The sequence below is a fragment of the Epinephelus lanceolatus genome, chromosome 1 (assembly GCF_041903045.1).
Source record: "Epinephelus lanceolatus isolate andai-2023 chromosome 1, ASM4190304v1, whole genome shotgun sequence".
NCBI classification, from domain to species: Eukaryota; Metazoa; Chordata; class Actinopteri; order Perciformes; family Serranidae; genus Epinephelus; species Epinephelus lanceolatus.
Window position 1 is genome coordinate 31,089,679 of NC_135734.1, and position 24,136 is coordinate 31,113,814.

The 24,136-nt window shown below is 40.6% G+C and overlaps 1 protein-coding gene and 1 long non-coding RNA gene across 2 annotated transcripts; one reads left to right on the forward strand and one right to left on the reverse strand.

Moving 5' to 3' along the window:
* Positions 1 to 73: 73 nt before the first annotated feature.
* On the forward strand, positions 74 to 22,430 carry LOC144463826 (uncharacterized). The gene is made up of 3 exons (XR_013491821.1): positions 74 to 212; positions 3,210 to 3,501; positions 19,718 to 22,430. It is a non-coding gene; the product is annotated as an uncharacterized LOC144463826 (long non-coding RNA).
* On the reverse strand, positions 1,584 to 7,448 carry tas1r3 (taste receptor, type 1, member 3). Its single transcript, XM_033626021.2, has 8 exons — positions 7,245 to 7,448; positions 6,850 to 7,150; positions 5,605 to 5,961; positions 5,100 to 5,519; positions 4,780 to 4,986; positions 4,501 to 4,621; positions 3,204 to 3,574; positions 1,584 to 3,109 (listed from the first exon to the last, which is right to left on the reverse strand). The coding sequence occupies exons 1-8, from the start codon at positions 7,445 to 7,447 to the stop codon at positions 2,516 to 2,518; spliced, it is 2,574 nt and encodes an 857-aa protein (XP_033481912.1). The 5' UTR covers position 7,448; the 3' UTR covers positions 1,584 to 2,515.
* Positions 22,431 to 24,136: the final 1,706 nt, after the last annotated feature.

Below are 24,136 nucleotides of genomic sequence, written 5' to 3' on the forward strand. Positions count from 1 at the left end.
AGGAGCTGCCTGACAGGATTCATAGGACTGTAACTCTGTGGTGTAAAGTCAGCTGGATGGCAACAGATGAGCCGGAGAGGAGTAAAGAAAAGCTACGTTAGCTTAGCTTAGCTTAGCTTGAAAGTTTTCCCTTTAGGCTAGTGTTGCTCCTTACGTCTTTTAAGGGCCGTTCGTTAGTTGTCGGGGGAAGGGAGTGATGCAAAATGTCGGAGGTATGTCAAATATTTTTATGAGCACTGGGGATAGAAACTGAAATGATTGTATTTTGTATTTATTTTACCACAGGTTTTTACAGAAAACATGCCTTCGAGTGGGTTTGGAAGGCATGCTTTCTTTAAAACAGACTCCATCTTTAACATTTATCATAGCCAGAAACTGTAAAAACAGAAATTATCGTTGTATTTTCAAATTCCTGACAGTCCTTAAACATACTGCTGGGCTGGCAATAGCTCAGTCCATGGGGACTTGGGTTGAGAACCGGAGGGAGTCCCCATCCAGACCAAATATGGAGTGTGTAAGAGTAGCTGGAGAGGTGCCAGTTCGCCTCCTGGGCACTGCTGGGGTGCCCTTGAGCAGGGCACCTGTCAATAGGCAGCCCCCCCTCACTCTGACGCTTGTTTGGGGATGTGTATATGACAACAGAGTGAAAAAATTTAATTTTCCCTTAGGGATAAATAAAGTGTATCTTCTTCTGCTTCTTCTTTTATAATGCGCAAGGCTTGCTTTTGTCAGAAAAAACATAACCAAATCTGAGCTTAAAATAGTGATATTTTGTCAGTAAGTATTACTATATGGTGGAGGGAGGGTCGTGCATTTTCCACCAGTCACTCAGGGAGGCTCAAGGAAAAATATTTGTAGCTGCAGGAAGTGTTAACCATGCAATAAATTCAATTGAGTGGCAATTTTTGTTGGCATGTGACTTTTTGGTAGACTACTTTATTATGTTATAATTTTATATAACATGTACATTGTAAATTTTATCTTTTTTTCACAAAGTAGTTTGAAATACTTTTACCAAGTAGCTTTCGTTAACCGAACAAGATTTTTCCACAGGGTAGCTTTGGTATAGTTCAACTTCTTACAGAGTGAAGTAATTGGTTAGTAGAAAGTACTCATTATGGTGTTAAATTATGGAGCTTTTAAGGTCCCAAAATATAATATGTTTTTAAATTTTATGCACGCAAGATAATAATTTGTAAATGCAGGTTATTATGTTGTACAACAAGATAAAAAATTAGGATTTCAGGGGCTCTCCTGGGCAATTAATAACATTATCATTCTTATAGGTACATGATAATCTCACTAAATCCTAGCACAGAGTAACTTCACACAACTCCAATCTCAGTGGATCTAATCAGCAATATACCTAAAAACCCCTGTCATATCAATGACGAGACCATCCGTCTTTACTTTTTGAACTTAGGTGCATTTTGATAATAATACTTATATCCAGGACATTGTTACTTTTATTTAGTTAAAGACCTGAAGACGTCTTAACCGCTGATTGAGATTGTTCAAGTATAGGCGGTGCCTTGATACATACTACTGGAAAAGTTAAAGAAAACAAAATATTACCTTTTTTATTGCCCCTTTATTGTTATATATATTGCATACATGTTAGCAATGTTAACAAGAAAATTAGACTTTTTATTATAATAAAAATGTACAAAATGCAATTTAAGTTGTAAAATGTATTGTTTTCATACTTTGTAAATGAGCAGTATATCTTTTATGTTTTTAATGATTACCAGGCCTCGACGGAGTCTGCAGATTTTTTAAAAATTGTTTTCAGCAATGACCCAAAACAGTTGCTTTTGAACAATAAGAACCTCACACAATACATTTAAACCTAAAATTACCTCAAGCAGGCTAAAATAATTACTTTAGTAGATTTTAGTAGAAACTTTGAATCAGAAATTCTATGTGATCACGAACACTTCAAGAAAAATGTAAACATTTGTTGGAAAAGTCAATCAACAAAATGTGGGACACAGGGTCATTAAAATGGAAGGTTCAATATGGAGTAGAGAGAACAAAAATGAATTTGCCAATCTATTAATAAGTTATTAACAGTAAATCTTATCATATTTTCATTGATCATATTTTTGACATTTCCTCTCAGTACAATACAAACTTTGATTTTAATGATAACTGACTACAACACAAGATAGTCACACACATGCACAAGGGAGTGGAGGAGAGATTTACAATATTCTGAGTTTTACAAGCAGCGTCTATATTCCTAAAATCTGTGAGAAATCTGCAAGAAATTTGAGGAGTTCTCAAGGTGCAGATACAGTATGGGCCTGATGATTACACAGTACATTATAGGTCAGCTTATTAAAGCCTAATTACCAGAGTGTTCCACAGCCTATACTGTAGGCTTAAGCTAATTTATTATATGAAACTCACAAACATTATTTGTTCAAATATAAATATAAAATGAAAGTTTTACAGATATTTGACTCTTGCAGATTCTTTCTTTGAGATTTTATTCATAAAACTGCACTTTGGTTTATTTCTGAGACCCTGTCCGTGGCTGTAGTTCCTCCTGAGCTTGTGTTAGTGGGATGCCCTCCAGGAAGGTACAGAAGTGGTCTGCTGTATTGAGCTCAGGTCTTCTCAACAGCAGGTAGCATTTTGGGAAGTAGTAGGCCACCACCAGTCCCAAGTTGCTTGCCAGGGTGAATGAAACATGGGCAATAGACTTGTTCTTTTCATTCAAACCAATGTAGATTGGAATAAAGGTCACCCAGAACACACAGTAGATGAGGGTGGAGAAGGTGATGTCCCTGGCAAGGTTGTACTGATGAAGAGGCTTTGCTGCCATGAAGGTGCACATGAAGGATATGAGGGCCAAGGTACCGTTGAAACCTTGTATTACAGCAAATCCATGCAAGGGTGACACTGGACATGCCAGAAAAGATTCCACAAAGTTTATATTAATTTGTGCCACATATTCAGACAGCGAGAGCCCTTCCTGAACAAACCAGCCACAGAGACCAGCTTGCACAGCACAGCAGACCAGCACAAACAGCCAGCTCCCAGGGCCTCTCAGTATGTGGAGGTGAGAGGCGGCTTTCTTTGGAAACTCTGTCACGTAGAGTATCTGTTTAAAAACAGAGGTTTATAGCCTGATTACAATGTGCACTATTTATTTTTATCCTACAGTACAGTGATGTGTTTTACCTGTCATTCCTCACCTGTAGTGAGATGGATGTGATGATGGAGAGGGCCACTGTTTGGAAAATGGAGGTGAGGGGCAGCTGCAGACGACACACCGCGTCCCCCGGCTGTCCCAAGAAGAGCACCAGACTGAGGCAAGCTCCCATCAGGCTGAGCAGAGCCACAAAACTCAGGACTCCCCCTGAGGCCGCTACCAACAGGGTCGCTCTGTATCTCAGGAACACAGCACCCACTGACACCTGACATACCAGGAGCAGCAGCCCACCCAGCGTCATCTTCAGAGCCTCAGACGTGTCCCAGGACAAAACGACAAAGGTGGGGTCAGTGCATTTAGTGCTGCGGTTTAGAGACCATTGACGCTCAGGGCACTTAGTGCACTGGATGTCCTCTGTGAGTCAGAGAGCACAACAGGAAATTCGCTTTGATTAAAGTGGAAACAGACAACTTTTCACACACAACTGTCCCAGGCAAGACAACCAGATCATGTTCTGTTTTTTTTTCTCAGAGACTAGCAGCTACCAACAACACAGGACACACTACAATTTGGTTGTTCCACTATCCGCCGTTTCAGCCAGTAATGTCTATGAGGATTGTGAGAACAAACTGGCTGCTGTCTTTACCATTAAGACCTGAGAGTGATGTGAAACTTCTCATTAAGCTCTCTGTAAATTTAATGATTTGATTTTCCAAAACGTTACACTATTCCTTGACATAAGGAATTTTAATAATGATCAAGTGGGGCTGCCCCCTAATAGTTGACCAAACGTTAATTGACCAGAAACGTCATAAGCTAACAAGATTTCATCACTTGCTTGAAAAAAAAAGAGAAAAAAAGTGTGGCATCACTTTGAGAAGGTGAAGGACGAACCGAAGGTGATATGTAAACTTATCTTCATTGGTCGACTACAAACATGACGTATCATCTGAAACATGTAAGTAGGATGCCCATTAGCCACTTAGCACAATCATTACTGCTTTGTTGACAGCGTCATTAACAGGCGGCTCGCTCAGTGTGTGACGTGCACTTGTAGATAAAATATAGGCCTATATTAATGAAGGTTCATTAGTACGGTTTTGTATTTCTCTGTAATGTAGCACAGTGTTAACAATGTTACTGATACTATTCTTTCTCACACCTTCAGCTCAAACCATTGTGTTGCCCTGCCCAAAATATATAATTTAATAATTAAATTAATGTCTCAACAGGCAGGCAACTAGTTGACTAATGGCCCTAAATGATGACTGTTGGTTGACTCGGGAAATTCTTAGTCGGGGGCAGCCCTAGGTATAAGTATGTGACAGAAAACACATTACCTTTGTTTTTCTGGTAAGTGCCTGGCAAACAGTCGATACAGTCAAAACAGCAGGAGTGGAAGCCTTTGACTCTGTGGACCTGGCCTTTGTCACAGTCTGCTGAACATTTGGACTCAGGAACCTGCAAAAGTTGTTGTAGTAAAGTTGTTGTGGGAAAAAATGCAACATTTCAGGAGCACAGACTTGTTTATGATCCGATGAAATTTAACCACAAAGCTTTTCAGGTAGACATGATGATTACAAATTTCTATCAAGTTTCTAGTAACTTGTTGAAATTACCTGAGAGTTGTCAGTGTGCCATTTGAAGAGGGTCTTGTTGATGGTCAGTTGTTGGTCATGAAAGCTTCCAACATTTGTGAAGTTGACCTTCGAACCGTTCCAGACCCACTCAATCATCCTGTATCCGATGTTTGGGTTGCCGTTACTGTCAAACTCTAAATGTTTGCCACTTATGTTTACAGACATATTCTTTAAAGCCTCCAACAGCTGGAAAAAAAGATTTTATTCTTTAATCAATTTAATTAATCTGTTAATCTCAATGTTGTTGAAAAATGATTTTAATTTCAAATCATCTGACCACAAAAAAGAAAAGAATTCACCTCCCAGGGATATACTTTGGTTTCAGGCCCATGCATACAGGCAGTTGAATTGCATCTCAGCAGGTTGTGCAGTGCCTGTGCCAAACTGTAGATGGCAGCATACACACTGAAAGCTGTGTGATTCACTACAGCGTTTGTTACCAGGCTGATATTATCCTTTGACAAGAACCAACACTGTGGGCAGGGATTGTCAGGGTTGCCTTTGGACTTTGGTGCTGGAGGAGGTGTCTTTGCCCTCTCCTCACTCAGTTTGGTGAAGAGTGCTTGCGTGTAGGCAGGGAGCAGATCCAGGGTCTCTGTGTCATCAGTGAATCCAATGATTGTACCGACTGATTTCATATTGGGGAGGGAAACCAGTTGATTATTGATAGCCCAACTTGTGCTGGCAATCCACACAGCCGTTATGTTCTCCCTGATGACCTGGAGTAGATCAGATTGGATCATTGAACTGAATATAATCTATCCACCAATAATATGTAATACTTGTTCAAAGTGATGCACTTACCGCTTTAAAAAACCTCACAGCAGGCTCTACAAGAGAAAACACCACAACAACTCCGACTTTGGTTTCTTTGATGTTTTGGATGATGGTATTGATAGCTGGTGCAGGGTCAGCGTACACTGGAATCAGCCCCTGATAGGCCACGCAGACGGACATTTTTTCTGCTTTTTTGGAGAACTCCTGCACACCTCGTTGTCCGTACTCCTCTTCACTGCCCACCAGTGCCACCCAGTTCCAGTCAAACTCCCTCAACAGAAGCGCCATGACGTCCACTTGCCACTTGTCACTGGGCACCGTACGGAAGAACGACGGGTAGAGGAGCTTGTCACTGAATTTGTCACTGGTGGCGCCGTAGCTAATCTGAAGCGAGAAGAGTTAGATACCACTTTTTAAATTTTACCACACTGATGTTTCCCAGCAGTGCTCCATTATTGACACACAATGCACATTAGAGCTGTTAATTGTCAACTAATAAATTATTAGCCAACTAATTTCATAATTTAATATTGGCTTTGAGTAATTGTTTAAGAAAACAAAAAAGTCAAAATTCTTTAATTGCAGCTTCTTGAATGTGCATATTTTCTGGTTTCTTTACTCCCCTATGACAGTAAACTGAATATCTTTGGGTTGTGGACAAATGAAGACATCTGAGGACGTCATCCTGGGCCTCAGGAAACATTTTTCACCATTTTCTGACATTTTATAAACCAAACAACTAATTGATTAATCGAGAAAATAATTCTTTCAAATATGTTTTTTGGGAAACCAGTCAATAAACAGTGAAATTGACAATCGACAGTTACGTTTCCTCTGTTTTTTTTTTTTGTTTGTTTTTTTGAGAAAATAATTAACAGCAATGAAAATAATCGTCAGTTGCAGCCCTAATGCACATTTACTGTGGTTGTAGGATAATTTGTTCTGTAAGTGGGCAGTAGTTTTCTATGTTACTGTACTTCAAAAACTAAAAACAGGAAAAATAATTAATATTTGACAATAATAAATGAACAAATATTTTTCTGTGACACAGCTTGCTTTGTAGGACAGCGAGTATTCATTCAACAATTCAACAATTTGAGCCTCATTTCCCTCTGAGATGAAAGAATCAGCTTCTTGTGGGACACTGTAGAAGCTTTAAAGCTTCACTTTAAAGATTTATTTTCAACATTACGAATATTTTTTAGGAACAGTTAAATTAGCCCAGGATGTGAATATACGCAGACATATTGCTAGACATATTTTCAACCAAACCTGTGGCATCAGAAAGAATCCCAGGAGTTTTCCTATGACCGACACCATTTCCGAGCTATAGGGACCGATTACAGCCGATATGCTGGTCTCATAGTTGGTGTAGTTGCACAAAACAGATAGCGCATTGTTGGATTTTGCAGTGAGGAAAGACATGGTAGGCTTCACGATGACGGCAGATTGTCTGCACGTGTCATAGATTTGATAACCCAACTTGATGCCGGGGAGCAGAACTTGGTTTGCGTTGATTTCATCCACTGCAAATTTCATGACAAGAGAAAGGCCCAGTCCGTCCTCATTTAAACTGTGGCAGGAAAACAGAAGCCTTGTTAGTCGGAATCTCAAATAAGAGGGTCATTATTTCCCCCCCAAAAATGCTATTTTTCAAAACTCATTACCTCTCACAGCTGATGTTGTCAGGCTCCCTCCTCTGGCTGAGGTTGCTGGTGAGCAGGTTGATGGGAAAGAGCCCTCCGAGCACAACGTCCCCGGACAAATTGAAGAGACTGGTAGAAATGTGTTGGAACCACTCGGGTGAACTGGCGCTGCAGCTCAGCCTCAACGCCCAGCACAACACCAACAGAGTGACAGGTGCAGACATGATGCAGATAAGCTGGAGACTGAAGCTCGAGGGATGAGCAGAGCGTGCATATGTGTCATTACATCAGTTGCTGTATGCAAACTCACCTGAAAGCCCCAAAGGGAATTGGTTATATTGGCCACTCCTCTTCCTGGCCACCTGAATGTGTGATCAGCATCTCTTAACTTTTATAGTGAAGATATTTTTATAGAATATACAGTATAAACCAAAGTCAGATTCAGTGTATGTGCGTGTGTGTGTGTGTATGTGTACATACTTGGCTAACACAGCAGATTTTGATTTTTTTTGTATTAATTGCGCTATGATTATGATTTTGTCAGCATCTATTCTACCTTAATTATAAGGAAACTTCAATTCATGGCATCTTATTTAATGGCATTATTGATTGTCTTGTTCATGAAGCACTGCCAGACTCACTTTGCACCTCCTGTGTATGTATATGTGTGTGTCACACAAGTGGTGTTCATCTTTCCGGAGCATTTTCCTGACATTTGCTTGTGGTTTGCTCTCTGACTCTCTTTGGTGTAAATATCTTTCAGGAGATGAGCACATTAAGTGCAGTAAATTCCCATTACGCCCACTCACTCTGAGTTATTATCACAGCTAAACCTCACATTCATCACTCTGCACATGTTACATTCTGTGGACGGCTCATTGTGTCATCGTAGGGGAAAATTCACATTACATTAACCCTGTCACTGCGATCAGCGTGCCATTATGAAAACCAGGAGTAAACATCTTTAAACATTTTGCCTGTAATACAATCATGTAAAGACCTTTTGAATGTTTGTATTAGTTTTCATTGTTGTCATGATTTGCATTTGCCTCAGGGTTGCTTTTGCATGTACATTTGCATGCAACACTGGATGTTTGTCAGTCATACAAGGACACTGACACATTTCCTTCCAAGATATTTGCATAAACCTTCAGCAGACATAACCCTCTTTAATAGTTATTTACTACAGCATTTCCTTGCTGTTACAGCTACAGGCTACTTGTTTGTTTGTTTTCAAGGCTGTTGACCACAGACATTTGAAAACCACACAGCTTCTCTGTTTAAATGTTTTATTAATCCTGTGAAGCACCTAACTATTTGTATGAAATAATGGTGTATATATAACTGGAAATGGGATAATAGCTAAGCTTTTATTGAAGGCAGGGACATGGACAGCGTAAGAGCATCCTGTCCACCTGACGTGCAAGCGTTGGGACTGTGGGAGGAAACTTGATCATCCAGATAAAACCAATGTGAATTCAGGGAAACATGTAAACACTAGTTGGAAAACAGCAACGGCCGAACCACTGCTCTGCCTCATATCCATCTTTGCAAACAACTTTTAGTTTCCCTCTGATGAAATAAGAACAAATGTGAGACACTTTGAGTCATACAGCAAACAATATTTTTCATAAATGTTTCCTTAGATTGTAATTAGGTTTGTTAACACTTGATTTAGTCCACCTACGATCATTTGAAGAGATTTTGTAACATTTCAACAGCTTAGTTGAGATTTAACAATTCAGGTGTTTGCTGTATTTGATTAACAGGTTATACACAGAGTGCAGGTTATGTGACATTTCATGGACAAACGTACATATTCTCAGAATGATTTAGTTGAACTTGAACTATTCATCCTATGCAGCACATGCTGACTGAATCATTCACGTTCAACTAAATTATTCTGGAATATGTTGCGAACTGTCACATAAAGCAGGGTTTTTAACGTCCTTCAGGCCAAGGACCTCGTAGCTGAAAGAGAGACGGAGCAGTGACCCTGTACTACACATATTGTATAAAACTGAGTTGCATTTGAAATAATTCTCTGAATATTTCCAGGTGTTGTTTGCACTTGCCTGTGGCTGCTAAGTAAGCAGCAGTTGTAGCATGGTTGCATTATCCTCACCCTCGACACTTTCACCAGTGGGTTCTGATGTGGAGGGTGTGTCAGAATCTGTTGCTTGAAATGTTACAAAATGATCCATTGTGGCTCACAGGAATGTCTGTACACTTGTAATAGAAATTAAACTAATTAGCCAGTATGTTGAAACAAAAAATAAAAAATGGAGCCACACAGTCAGTGGCACCACGGGCCCCAGTGCACACTATTGTGACGGGCCCTGGCACACGCTAGTTGTGGCTTCTGGTTAGAAGGCGCACTCACACACACACACACACACACACACACACACACACACACCACTGCCATCTGCTACTTTTTCCTCCTTTTTGTCTCTTTCTTGGTCTTTCTTACTGCCGCTTTTATGTATAAAAGGCATGGCTGCTCGCTGGACTTGTAGATGTGCTCAGCTTGTCAGTCTTCACAGATACTATGCCTAAACTAGCCACCGGATATGGATATCGTATCGTCTTGTCACATGATTAAACAGAGACTTGACATTAGACAACATCAACATACATGTTATAAAACAATCATCATTGCATACCTGTATGTCACAAAAATATCAAAGAAAATAAGAAAGGATTCCTATATCCTATATATATATATATATATATATATATATATATATATATATATATATATATATATATATATATATATATATTCATTTAATTAATTATATTATAGATTGCTACTGACAATTTTTACCAAAAAAGAAATGAAAAGAAAAGAAAAGAAAATATAACAGAGATGGGTTTGCATTTTGGAGGACATATAGCCCTTAGCAAATGGCACCATTTTGAATTTAATGTCAGTTCTTCTTTGAACACAGGTGTAGTTCCGAGGTAGCAATCTAGCAATCTAAATCATTCGCATTCCCCCACCCAGCAGGCCCTAGGGCAACTGCACTGCCTGCACTGTCTATATTTACACCCCTGCACACATTAATTAACGTTGCCTTGTTCACATGATTGCACAAGGAAGCATGGGTAACAGTTAATTGATCATTAATGTTGTGTACTGTAAATTAAATAGGTTTTACGAATAGTCCAGTTTATCTTGTCTAATAATATGTTGGAGCCATGTTAATGTGCATTTAATTTTTTTAACTTTTAAATTAAAAATATAATGATCAAGCATTTGGTGGCCCCCCTGCTGTAATTTACATACTGAGGACCCCCTAAAGGTCGCAGACCCTCTGTTGAGGACCCAGTCTCCCAGATAAACATCTACAGACAAAGCAAAACAGTTCAGTTGTTAAATCTCAGCTACTAAGCTGTTGAAATGTTACTAAAACTTTATAAACTATCTGTAGGAGGGCTATCCAAATAAACCCTTTGTCCTTCCAAATTTATACAGAGCTTGCTTTTTTTTAGTCGTTTGATTTATAAAACATCTTGCCCAGAGGGTCAGAGACATGTACAGGATACTTTCCTCCAATGTCTCCACTGTAAGCTTTTATTACTACACTCATTGGTCAATTCCTGTTATGTTTTTCCTGTATTTTTTCCAGGAAAGTCAAAAGAAGTTTTTATAACAAGTAAAAAATCCTTCCTGTGGGTCGAGATGATCTCATCTTTCTGTAATGCACATTGTATTGTACATATTCTTTTACACCTGCATGGTGAACTAAGCCGACCTGTCTCAAACAAAGGCGAGATATATATTGCCTGCTATTGCATCACTAAAGTGAGGCTTCAATAGGGAGGGGAATTTAAGTAATCACTAATATTGATAATGATATGTCACCGGCTCGAGGATATCCAGTAGGTAAGAGATTATTGCAACACAGCTGAACTGACGGAACAGGACATGGGAAGTAAAAACAAAAGGTAGAAGGTAGTCTTCTTCAACACTTGGGTTTAGTCAGTCCACTTCCTGAACATTTCTCTTTGATGTCTGCATGCTCACTTTCATACAAAGGACAAGAGTGAATGGAGGGAGTGTTTTGTCATTTGCCTCACATGGGCAATGTGCTCTGCTGAATCAAAAGATTCTCACATAATTAATAGGTCAAGAATAAGTTGCTGAACTGGGCAGTGACAGCCACTCCGCAAAGCAAATACCATGCACTTTTACTTAGTATTCATTAATGCTCTGACTGTGCACTGTAATTGGATCCTTATGATCCTTATTTTTGGTTTTAAAGTGTTAGTTTATACACAGACATATTTATCTTTGTGTCTTAATTATGTACTTGACAAATACATGTGAAAATGTTTTTTATTTATTTACGTTTTGAATTAGAGTTCACATCATATCACACTATAAAATGCATTGAATACACCTTTATCCTAACAAAGCTTTAGTTTGCACTGCTGCAGGGTCTTGTTACTATACATGATTACAACTTTTCCGTACTTAAGTCATCATTTTCCACATGTACATTTGTCTTTTGAGGTGATGAAGGCAGTTTTGAAGACATATCAGTTACAGGAAGGGTTTGTTCAGGGACATAAAGGAGGTATTCTGTTGCCTATCTTGTTAGTCATCTTGACGTATGAAGGCCGGTGATGACACTCGATGTTTTTTCTTTAGAACAGCCTGTCTGTTTGTTCCGCCTACTGATCATTCTCATACATCAAGGTGGCATTCAAGGTTAGACCTTCCCTGCGAACACTCAGGATCACTTTATTTGCAGAAACATTTAAAACAGCGTACATGTTTGTGACTCCATCTTGTGTGGGCTCGGTGTTTGTGCTCTGTTCTCATGTGCAGACAGTAGATTCAGATTAACATCTTGTTTACGTTTCAGCAGCTTACTTTCTCAAGCATGAATTCACCTTTTGCCTCATTGTGTGTCGTACGTAGCTACAGTGAGCTTTCATTGATGATCTGCACCAGCGTCACTCACATGCGAACACATCTGTGTGTTTTGTTCCCAGGAATTAAACACTTTCCCAGTGGCCTTAATAGAAAATAACTGGCACATAGAGAATCACTATCATTATTGCCACTTAATGGTCATAAAAGTAATACGCCTCTTGGTTGTTCAGAACAGTAAATGCATGATAATAATGTTGTGGTTTGCAGCTGGTGTCTCCAGTCGGATGAGTGCTTGTTACACCTCAGATTACGGGGTAATTTTAAAAATGCAATGCAAAAAGTTTTGTTTTTATATGTCTGAGTTTTGAGTCACAGTGCAGTGGAGGTAAAGGGGATTTTATGTGTGACACAGCATTGAACAATTAAAACAGCAACCTAATTCTGAAAAGCAATGTCCCAGTTACTCTGGATAATCCACATATTTTTAATCTACTCTTTTTATTTCTACTAAAATCAATGAAAACTATCATCAGTGTGTTCTGTGGCGATAGGAAAGCCAAAAGTGCATGGTTGGATATCATTGTTAGTCTGATTTTCCATATTGTATTATTACTATTGTTATGTCTGATCTATTCTGTACACAGGACATCTATTGCATGTCTGTCTGGGAAGTTTTTACTTAGACTGTGAAGCTCTCTGAGATGAATTTTTGATTTGCAATTTTGGCCTATGGATATTAGGATTGCAACTAATGATTATTTTCATTATCAAGGAATCTGTAGATACTATTCTCCATTAATTGATTAAAAAAGAGTAGTCCGCAGATTTAGCATTGCACTTATATTGAGTTTGTATTCCACGCACTTTTCTTTCTTGTCAAAACATGGCACCTACATTACCCACGATGCAACAGACAGTTCAGTCTGAGATGAGAGAGCAGTGGCTACTGTAGCCTCAAGCAGAGGTCTTGTAAACTCACCTCTATCCAACACCACACCCAAGATTTTTTTTCCCACTTTCAAACTTGTAGTGTTGAATCAAACCAATGCTGACACACTTTGGGTGATTTATCAGCTCCCTCTGAAGCTTTTTTTTTCAGATATGTAGTTGTACTCCCCAGAACCTGAAAGCCTAATAATAGTTTGGTCTTTAAAACATCATAAAACAGAAACAATAAATGTCAATAGTTGTAGATGAACTGATTGCAGCACTAATGTAAGAAAAACTGACTTGAGTTTGCATTTAGAGATAAGTAGAAATATATAATTTTCCATAATGTGGGTGAAATGACCCTTTAAAAAGTGTTTCATGCTAATAAATTTAGTCCTCTGACTGTGGCTGCCTCAATACTGTACAGCTTATATTAATTTTTCTCACTCTGCTGCATAGAGTCCACCACTTCCTGAGTGAGGACACTTACACAAATCAGTCACAAGATGTCAGATGTGTGCATTTTATTCTTCACCTATTGGACTCACACAGTCTGCTTTGCCTGTGGGGCTGTTGAAATCTGGCGCTCTAGTTGCACATACAGATAGTGAACATTTATGTTCTGAGGATCTGGAGGCCTGAGGTGAGGGAACTTGAGATGTATTGTGGCGCCAGTGATGGAGGTGAAGGTGGAGCTTCCTGCGGCTGTGTGGGCAGCAGGTACATTGTGTAGCAAAGGGCTGTTTGAACAACTGATAACAGGGGAGTCAACCTGCGTCGATGCTGAAATGATTTTCTTGGTACTACTATGTTTTGGTTTACTCAGAATATGAAGACACATGTTTCATCCTGTATGAAACAGTTTACCCCGCGTCTGTAGTTTTCCGCTGGTTGGCCTTATGACCTGCAAAGGAGGGAACGCTGTTGCACAACACCTCCCAGATGGAGAAAACATAACGTTCTTTGCATCAAGGGAACACTGTACATGTGTAATGTGAAGAAATAGATACTCTGGCATGTTAGGGTGCTTTGTGCCTTTGTGCTGGTATTAATGTGCTGTGGCTGGCAAACATAACACGCCACCAGTGCCCCCGCTGTCAATCCCAAATGGCCGTGACTGTTGCAAAACACTGTCTGAGCTGCATTCCCTCCTTGCGAGAGACCCAGGAATACCACCCTCTCTCCCTTGCTTCCTTTTGCCCTCCTTCCCTACCACGACCCCCCCCCCCCCCCCCCCTTTGCCTGCACAGTGGCCAGATCAGCCCCGCTCTCTAATCTCCATCGCTGGCCTGAGAAACACTGGGCCCGTTGTTGACATGCTGGCCTCATACCCCACAGGGGCTGACAAATTATTAGCCAGCCTCTCCGTGCAGAGTGAGGACAGCCAGCCAGTGAGGCCGTGCAGTGCAGCCAGGCAGCAGCAGAATACTAAACGGTGTTGCTGGACATGAGACCATCTGTCTTGATCAGATCTGTGGCAATGATGCTGGAGGAAATGTGGGAAAGACGAGATCCTGTTGTGCGACGGCGGGGGCGGTTGGTCAGTGTTGAACCAGCTGTGGTGGTGTAACATCAGCTTACAACATCGTGCAGAAAAGCTTGTTATCTCAGCCTGCACACGTATATTAAGGAGGTGTTTTCACGGCACAGTGAAGGGTTAAATAAAGGATTTATCCTCCCCCCTTCCAGCAGTAAAACTTGTTCTTCTTCGTGTCTTCAGTCTGTGTGTGTGTGTGTGTGTGTGTGTGTGTGTGTGTGTGTGTGTGTGTGTGTGTGTGTGTGGCTGGCTCACAAGTGTGTTGCAACTTGTATTTGTGCATACATTCACCTGTGCAGGGATATATAAACAATGGAATACATGATTGTGCATTGTCTTATTGTACTCAGGCCTCTCTTTTGTTTCACATCTACCAATGTTTTAACTTATCACATTTCTCTGAAACTTTGATTAAATTCAACGGAAAGTGCCTACAAATTAACTCAAATCTCAGAACTGTGTTAGCACTGTCCAAGGACTGGAACAATGATGTTTGCACTCTGGGTTGACTAACCTGCAGGACACAAAAAAAAAAACTCTCTTTGGTGTTCGGCTCTGAAAACCATTTACAGTTCAAATCAGGGACAAGAGTGTTTGGCTTCATCTCTGCCAGTCTGCTGAGCTACTTACACAGCAGCGAGTGACTGACTCGCTGCAACTCATGGGCCTGAAGCAGGAGGAATTTTATGAGCTTGTTTAATAATCTGAGTGAGGCGACGAAAAGTGTTTCACCTTGTTCAGGAGGCTTGTTATGAAATAAAAAAGGGATTGGCAAACAGCTGACTTGCACAGTTGTCACGCAAAAAGTCGAGTTCCTATTTTAAGTGCATGATTTATTCAGACTGTGAGGGTAGAAAGTTGGAGGGGGCGTGGGTGGGGTGAACGACCAAAAACCTTGAATTTTTGACATCAGTGTAACGATTGATTGGTTATCTTTCAGTTTGTACATAAGTGTTTAGACATCCAGGTTGTCACAGCTGTGTAAAGTCTGTTGACATTATGAACCAATGAACCGCAGAGTACAGTTCATGTTGTACAACCACTGCAGTCGAGTATGTGCACTCGCTGCACACTGAAAATGTTTAATAGAAAAAGTAAGATGTGCCCAGTTGTTATCTAATACATAACATGCACGACATTAGAGTTATTTGATCATCTGATAAGGAATATCATTGTGATAATTGTGTACAAACATATTCAGAGAAAAAAGAAAAAGTAAACAATTTAATAGTTTGTGAGTTGCATCAGCCATGATGGGAGTAACTGATCCATATTATTGATGTTTCACTCTGTTTGCTTATGTATTTCAAATGGGCATGAGTAATGCAGCAGAAAGCTCTTATTATCTGACTTTATATTTGTCGTATGTGTGTGTGTGTGTGTGTGTGTGTGTGTGTGTGTGTGTGCCCTCCAGCCTGTGTGGTGGTGTCGTGTTACATCCCATAGCAAACTGATAGGTCTCATCTGTCATCCATCGGTCTGTGACTCATCAGGCGAGTTATCTGTAATCTCTGGGTTCGTCTGCTCTCCTGCTGCTGTTTTTACCTGCTGGGACTGCTGATGTGAGACAATTAAAAATGGAAAAGATGATATGTTGCAGCAGGGTTAGAGTGAGACTTCGAATACATTAAAGTGGCTGTAGTTTATCATATCAGTGTATCCACGACAATGTGAAAACAGTGTGACCATAGAGGGCTGCAGGGGTGACAGCCAACCCAGTGACTGGAGTGGCTGGAGTGGGTTGTCCACTAATCAGAAGATTGGTAATTCGATCCCCGGCTCCTCCAGTCCACTTGTTGAAGTATCCTTGGGAAAGATACTGAACACTAAATTGTTCCTGATGGCTGTTCCATTGGTGTTTGAGTGTGCATGCAGGTAGCAGTAGCAGTAGCAGGTGATGCTGTGTATGTGAATAGGTGAATGTGACATGTTGTGTAAAAGCGCTTTGAGTGGTCAGAAGACTAGAAAAGTGCGATACAAGTGCAGTCCATACAGGCCACATTAGCGTTGCCTTGGTTTCCTTAATAAAAAGCCAATGGGATTTCTCCAGTGGAATTTGGATTATTTCAGAAAATTAGTTCTGGGGCGAATCATAAAAATAACGGACATAACTACCGTGATGTCACCCACTGGTTTGTGGACTCCTGCTTTAAAGCCTTTAGTTTGGCATTTTTTCTGTTGCCATCTTGGTTTTTTGGAGCCAGAAGTGACCATATTTTGGCGAGTGGCTGAAGCTGTGGAGGAGTGAGGGGTGGATCTGACTGGGAAGCCGAGAACACTATTTGCAGACAGCCTGTCACTCAAAGCGGCCCGCTCTTAATTATGTGTAACTTAAATCCTTCAAAAAATGTAAACCGCTGATTTTTTAAAAAAAGTTGATTGTTCAGTTGTCATGTTGTTGCTATAGCTATAGAGACCAAAGCTGTTCTTGTACCAGGCTGTAAACATGTTTATTTCTGCTGTAAAGTTGGGCATTTTAACATGGGGTTATTCATTCAAAGACCTGCAGTTTTTGGCACTCCCACGTAGGCTTCATATTTCAGCCCTGGAGGATGCTGCTTTTGGCAAAAAAAAAGTTTTTGAGGTGTAAAATGCAATCACCAGAAGTAAAAAGCTATCGTTAGGCTATAAACAAACTACACCACATTCACATCTCTTCAACATTGCCACCACAGTGAAGCTGTAAAGCCGTGTTCTTAGTGACGACGCTCTGTAGTCCCATTTAGCCACTTGTTAGCAACCACCTTTTTTGAGACGCATAAAAGCTTCAGAGTTCCCAAGTGGGGTATTTACTGATATATTTTAAAATCTCTTAGAGGAGAGATTGTCAGTCACTGTTTGTAAACACGTTTCCCAGCGTCAGTGAAAGGAAAAGCCTCTGCAGAAAAATACACTACCACAAACTTTAAGTGGGTTGTAAGTGACGATTGAGAGGGATTACTTATGTTTGAGTCCATACATTGTTGTTTAGGAATATCCTGCATATCTTTAAGCTTGTGTTAACCACAGACCTTATTTCAGACATCTAACCAAAAACCCATTCAAAAAAAACCACTTACTTTGAGACGAGGGAACGGAAAGCGCAGAGTGTTAACTCATTTCTGAGTTTTAGGACTCATGACTGCACCACTCTATTGAAGAAGTCAGGTGTAGTAATGAAAGTACAATTATTGCTTGAATCTGCAGATCCTCTCAGCTTTATGGAGCTTTATAGTGGGTTTCATCTCGTTGTTTAGCTGTCTGGCCCACAACTTTATTGTTTTATTTCACTCTCATGGCTCATATATTGTTGTTTTTCAGCAAAATATCTACCTGCACAGCACTAAACAGCACACTGTTAGCAACTATGGTGAACATGATCAAGCATTTAGCAGCTAAAGAGGCAGATTTTCTCCTCAGGAATCGGTGACAAAAACAGAGCTAAATAGTGTGTAAATACTGCAACCTGTTCTCATTCTGAAGTTGTCAAATACTGCTGTTTGGTCATTGATTTCAAACAGACATCCTTTTGCAGCAGTCAACATGCTGCCAGGCGGCGTCAGTCCATAATTCTGTGGGATGGTGTCAGTTTGAAATGCTGCTGGACAAAAATGTAATTGAAGTAGCTGGAAAGTCACCGTAGATGGGTGGTGGATGGGTCCAACACCACACTTTCAGCCAGGAAGCCAGGTTTGCTTCTGGTGTGAATGTAGAGCCAAGCCATGATGTCTTTATCTAAACTTAACAACATGCTTTTGTTGCCTTAACCTAACCACGTGCGTTTGTTGCACAACGAAATAAACTTTAATACAAGGTGTTTCATAGATGTAAGTTTATTTAGAAAAAGACTGTTTGTATCTAATGAGCAGAAACTGTACATTTCCTGAAAATAGAAGTGAACTTTGAAGACACAATGTATGTAACAGGCGTAAATTTACACGGCATCTCAGGACGTCAACAACAGATGCACCCAGAAGACAGCGCATAATTTATAGAAGTGAAAGTCTACTGACCAAGCGGCTATATATGCTGAGTTGGGAGTGAGAATGTGTTGGAATATTGGACTTTAATTCATCTGGTGGCCAGACACAATATTCCAAGTGAATAAGGAAGCTCTAGCAGAAGTTCAGTCAGGAAGAAAATACGTTTCATCCTCAGGCTGTTAGTTTTCTTTTTCATCCTGCTATTCACTCTTTGCACATATGCTCACTCACTGTCTCCAGGTGTTATTGTCTGGGTAGGTCAATTGAGTCATCAGCTGATTCACAATCAATCAATAGCATACAACACACCTTCTCTGTCAGCCTATCATCTTACTGCTCCTCATTTTAAATATGGTTCTTTCTTGCTGCTGTCGTGTGCGCCCTCCACGTCCCCATCACCACATAGTCTTTACGGATTCATCAGCTTCATATGCCTCAGCAGTCATCGGCCTCAGAGTCATCAGCCGCCACCACCACCACCACCACCACCACCACCACTGTCTGGACTCCATTGGGGGATTTATCCTGCTGCTGCTCAGATGTCCCTCGATCACAAAATATCTCGCTCTGGTGTCCAAGCACCAAAGACTTCTGTTAAATATTAATCAGCACAAATCATCTGTTAATCTGTGCACTCATATTCTGATTTAGATATTATCTCTACTTCATTTTTCTGTCTCTCCTGATTGAAATAATATTTCTCCGTAACTGCTGGATGTATAGGTAAGAAACTGTTTGCTAACAAGTTTGCCAGCTGAAAAGGAATTGTCAATATTGTGCATTCACAACCTGTTTCCATTGCCCCCAAGTGGCCAAAAAAATCAGTTAACGTACATTTAATTTGTTTTCAGACATCATAATATTAGTTTATTACAGCTGCACACATCAAAACTTGGTGAAACGTTGTCAAAATGTAGACAGCAACCTGACTTTTAGTAGAAATAGACACGTTTATTATGAATTCATTGTTGATACCTAGTTGATACCTGGCAAAAAAAAGAGGCCCATTGCTAGGCTGTTTTCACTTTAAAGACAAACTACTGTAAAGTGAGTGAAGCGAAGTCTAAATAGTATGATTGCCATATCAAGTACACCATCTCATGATGACTGTGTGCATGTTTAGCCAAGTGTAGTTTAAAATTCTCTATACATAAAAGTGTTGTTGCATGTCTTTCAGATCAATGGTGGCCAAAGCATCCCCAGTTCACACGAGCAGCTTCAAGAGTCACTGGACAGCGGGCAGCAGGAATGCTCACAACAATGACACACAGTGTTTTCAGATGATGGACTCTCATGAAGGTAAAGCCTCTCCTCCAGTCAAGCCTCATTTAAAGTGAGGTAGCCTGTTTGTGAGCAGCTGGAAAAACATCCTTTGAGTGGGCGGCTGGATCTGAACAGTGAGAAATTGTTGTCACTACGGGGTGAAACACTTGGAAGTTAGAGGAGCAGGGAGCAAAGCGAGCTCTGTGGAATTTTACCAGGTCAACCTTATGTAAGAAGCGGAGCTGACATAGGACAGAGGATAAGAGTCATACAGTCAGTCAGACAGACAGAGAGCAGAGAGAGAGAGACTGTAGCCAGGTCACGCTGCTCCACTGGAGGAGGGAAATGTTGTTTATGAGGAGAAAAATGAAGGGGATGAAAGCGTGGGACATCTGGTGCCTGAAGCTCTGTCCTGACTGCCTCTATTAAGACCTCTAATTAATTTTTCTCTTTGTCATTGTTGAACCTTTTCACTTCCGTCCAACACGTGAGTCATACTCCAAGGCTGTCAGTCATCGGATGATTTGATGTGGGTTTATTAAGCGGAGGCGCGTCTTTCCCTCTGACTCAATAATTGCTTCCTTCTGAAGACAGACAAAGATCAGCATCTGCTGCGAAGAATAGAGGAGGAGGCGGAGGAGGCGAGGGAGGGTAGGTTGCCTGTTTTTAGAAACATACCAGCTGCCACAGTCCAACCCTCGGGGTGTCTGTCCTCCTCGCACAGGTTAGGAGCTGCCCCATGCAGCCGCAAGCCTAGTCAGGGAACCTGACTCTGTCTCCAGTCATAGTCTTTTTCATGCCTCACACCACAAACACAGATTTCATCATTACACAGAGCGGGAGGTTGGGCTTGTGCTTTAAGTTGCAGTTTCTTAGGAAATGACTCTTCCATTGTTATAGGTCAAATTTGCCATCATCACTGAAGTCATACAATGCACAAGAAATAAAAGTGGAATAACTCCTTTTCTACTGTTTACGGCTATTTCATTAGTTTTTCAGTTAATGAGGCAAGATTAAATGTAGACTAAAAAATATGAAAAGGTAGCACATCCCAAATTTACCAGTACAGGAGGACAAGATACCAACACATCAGCAGAGTAAATGTTAGCATTACACGTTCCCGCAAACTACAGATGATTATGTCGCAGTATTTTAGAAACTTATGTGGCAGTATTTTAGAAACTTAACAATGCTGTGGTTAACATGTGGTTAGGTTTAGGCACAAGAAAACACTTGGTTATGGTTAGGAAAAGGTCATGTTTTGGTTTAAAATGCAAGGTTTTGTTAGCACAATCACAGCTGGATATGAAAGTGGTCTGCAGCTTGGCAGCCATCTTGCCAAGGCGACACGCCATCCACCATCCCATCCACCTCCTGACGACAAACTCAGCTCATATACATGAATTCTAAACTGCGTCACTTTTGGAATGTTGATATGGTATGTATGAAACACATGAAACACATGTAACGTATTTGTGGTCTGCTGAAACGTGTAATGCCAACTTTTTCTTCTGGCTGCGAAATAGTCACATTTCGGTTGTTTAACTGGCTCACATGCGTCAGTTAAAGTTTAATATGAGTGTTTAGTCTTCCTTAACATGAAAATTTGGGATGTGCTACCTCTTCACACTCAAGTTGCATTATTGTCTAGAGTTGGTTCGTGTTCTCACGGCAGCATTTACAAGTGGACCAGATAAAATGCCTTGCGTGAGAAAGCTGCTCTTGATTAGTCAGACTTTCCATGTGGGAAAAATCCAGGAAGTAAACAAAACGTTGAAGAAGAGTACACTTGCAAAATAAATGTGACACTTTCTAATGTCACAATGGAGGGACAACTACGCAGGTTGATTTTAGTGCTGGTCATCGTGGACTATATTGCTGTCATTGTTCATTTTAGTCAAACCATACAGTTTGAAAACGAGGCGCAGTTGGTGCGGATCGAGGTGGGAACACGTTCTCACCACAAACAAACCGACCAGAATTCATTTGTAACCAGTGGTCTTGGTCTGGTAGTTTTGGTGTGCAACTGAGTGCGATTGCTGTGTTCACACCTGCCCAAACGAACCGCACTTAGGGGGCAAACAAACTTGAGTTTGATTGAACCAAACAAAACAGGGCAGGTGTGAAAGCACCCTTAGTTAGGCTACTTTCAGATACTTCGGAAATAGTTATTTATGCTAAACAGTTAGAAGTTGAAGTGTTATTATTGCATGTTTCTCTCCAAAAAGAAAGACTTAGACTTCCACTTGCCTTTGTTTTAATTGTAACAGAAACACAACATCTTTTTGTACCATGAATGGAAACACTGGCTTCTAGTTGCCGGCCCATTAACGAGCAAAGCCGATAACCCCGAACATCATTAAACCAGAGTAGACTTCACATTACTGTTATCACTCCATCACCGGCCCAAATTTTCCAGCGATCACTGATGAGTTGCAGATGAAGGCCGTACCTCTGCAGTTTCCAGCTGCTCATTAAAGCCGCTTGACAGTGTATCACTATTTCAATTATTTTTAGTGCCGCCAGCCCAAGGGCAGCCGCGTGGGTGAGAGGAATGAGGGAGACAGACAGGGAGACAGAGAGGGGGATGAAAAAGGGGAAAAAGGTAAAATAAGAACAAAGAAAAATTAAAGATTCATTGCTTCAGGAGGGGGGGAAATATTCCAGGTGTGTGTTTACTGTATCAGACCAGACGAGACTACTTTATACAACCTCTTTTCAATTATGTCCTTTCACTTGGAACAGTAATTAAAGCTGGGGTATATTTAAACCTGCCAGAACTGATGTTTTAGCTGCTGTGGGGCCGTGGAAACAAGCTGTGAACAAGACACTTACATATTAGAACCTTTATATAGAGAAGTTGTTCACAAACAGTTGCCAATTACAAATCCAGCAGAGACAGAGCAGCATTAGCATTCATTTGGAGCAGTGGCTCCCAACTGGTGGGTCGCGGATCCCATCTGAATGGACCGCAAGTGACTTGCAAACATGCCAGGTTTGGAAAATTGTAAGAATTTTCGGCACAGAGCTTTTATTTTATTTTAAAGCACAAACAGGGCGTTAGAACAGCTTTTTCTTTGGTCTCTGGTTCCTAAGCTGCTAAATGTTTACGCAGGTAAATTTATGTTCACCAGCTAGTCGCTAATTTTGTTGCTAATTTTAGCTGCTTGTTTCTTGGCAGGTAGTGTGCAGCAGGTTTTCAGGGCTTTTCTGTTGATAAAAACAGCTCCTTGTGAAGCTATGAGTGCGATGGAAGTGAACAAAATGGTTGTGGGCCAGTAAATGAAAACAAAATGCTGAAAGACACTATGAACCTCTGTAGAGCTGCAGTCAGGTGATAATTGTCTGTAGGTTTGTCACTACGAGCCACTCCTTTTCCTTTACACAATCACTTGATCCATTGTCATAAACCTATTATATTCATTATGAGTCCTCCTAGAGGGCCCACGTCCATTGTGGCACGAATCATAACCAATTTAGCGCACAGCCTCTAATGAACTGGAAACAGGCACAATGTCCCACTTACACTACGCTGATTAAAGATGTTATGCAACACCTTAAAACTGGAGACACTTTGTTTCACTTTACAAGGTTTCATTGAGATACTCCTTAACACTTGGCAAACCTTCACTGATTATGTAGAGGTGCAGCAATAAATATCCTCATAGCTCTTTGTTGCAATAACTAGATCATACCTAATGGGAGATGTTAACAATCTCCAATGGAAAGCAGCTTTGTACATTGGTTAATATCCACTTAAACTGCTGAACATTAGGATGCATTTTGCACAAAATATGGACTGTGGATTCTGTCCCCAATCTGCAGCACTTCAAAGCCATTATGGACAGAAGTGACACTTCAGAGACCATTAACTCTTTCATGCTGTAAATATGGGCTTGTTAATATTGATTTCAAATCCTATCCTTGAAGATGTCCTCTGTGCTAAGGTACTTGTTCCTCTATGACCTTGACACATTGTTGAAGATGTGATACAGATCAGTATCAGCTCATCTGACTTGTTTGAGGGAAAATGGACACCCGTATGGAGAGATTAAGTAAACTTTTGAAGGACTTTCCTGCTGTGAGGTGACAGTGTTATTCTGTTCATTTATTACAGTTCGCTATAGATGGGAACATGTATAGATATCTGATCGATTGAGTTTTCGACACAAAGCCAAAGAGAAAGCAACAGTGTGGAGACAAAACAGGAGGACAGCTCAGCCCCTTCAGATAACTGCGATGCCAATTCAAGAAGAAGCAATGGAGCAAATGTGTCTTTCATCTTATCACGTATTGTGAATTTTCTCAACAAGTAGAACCAAGAAAGGCATCA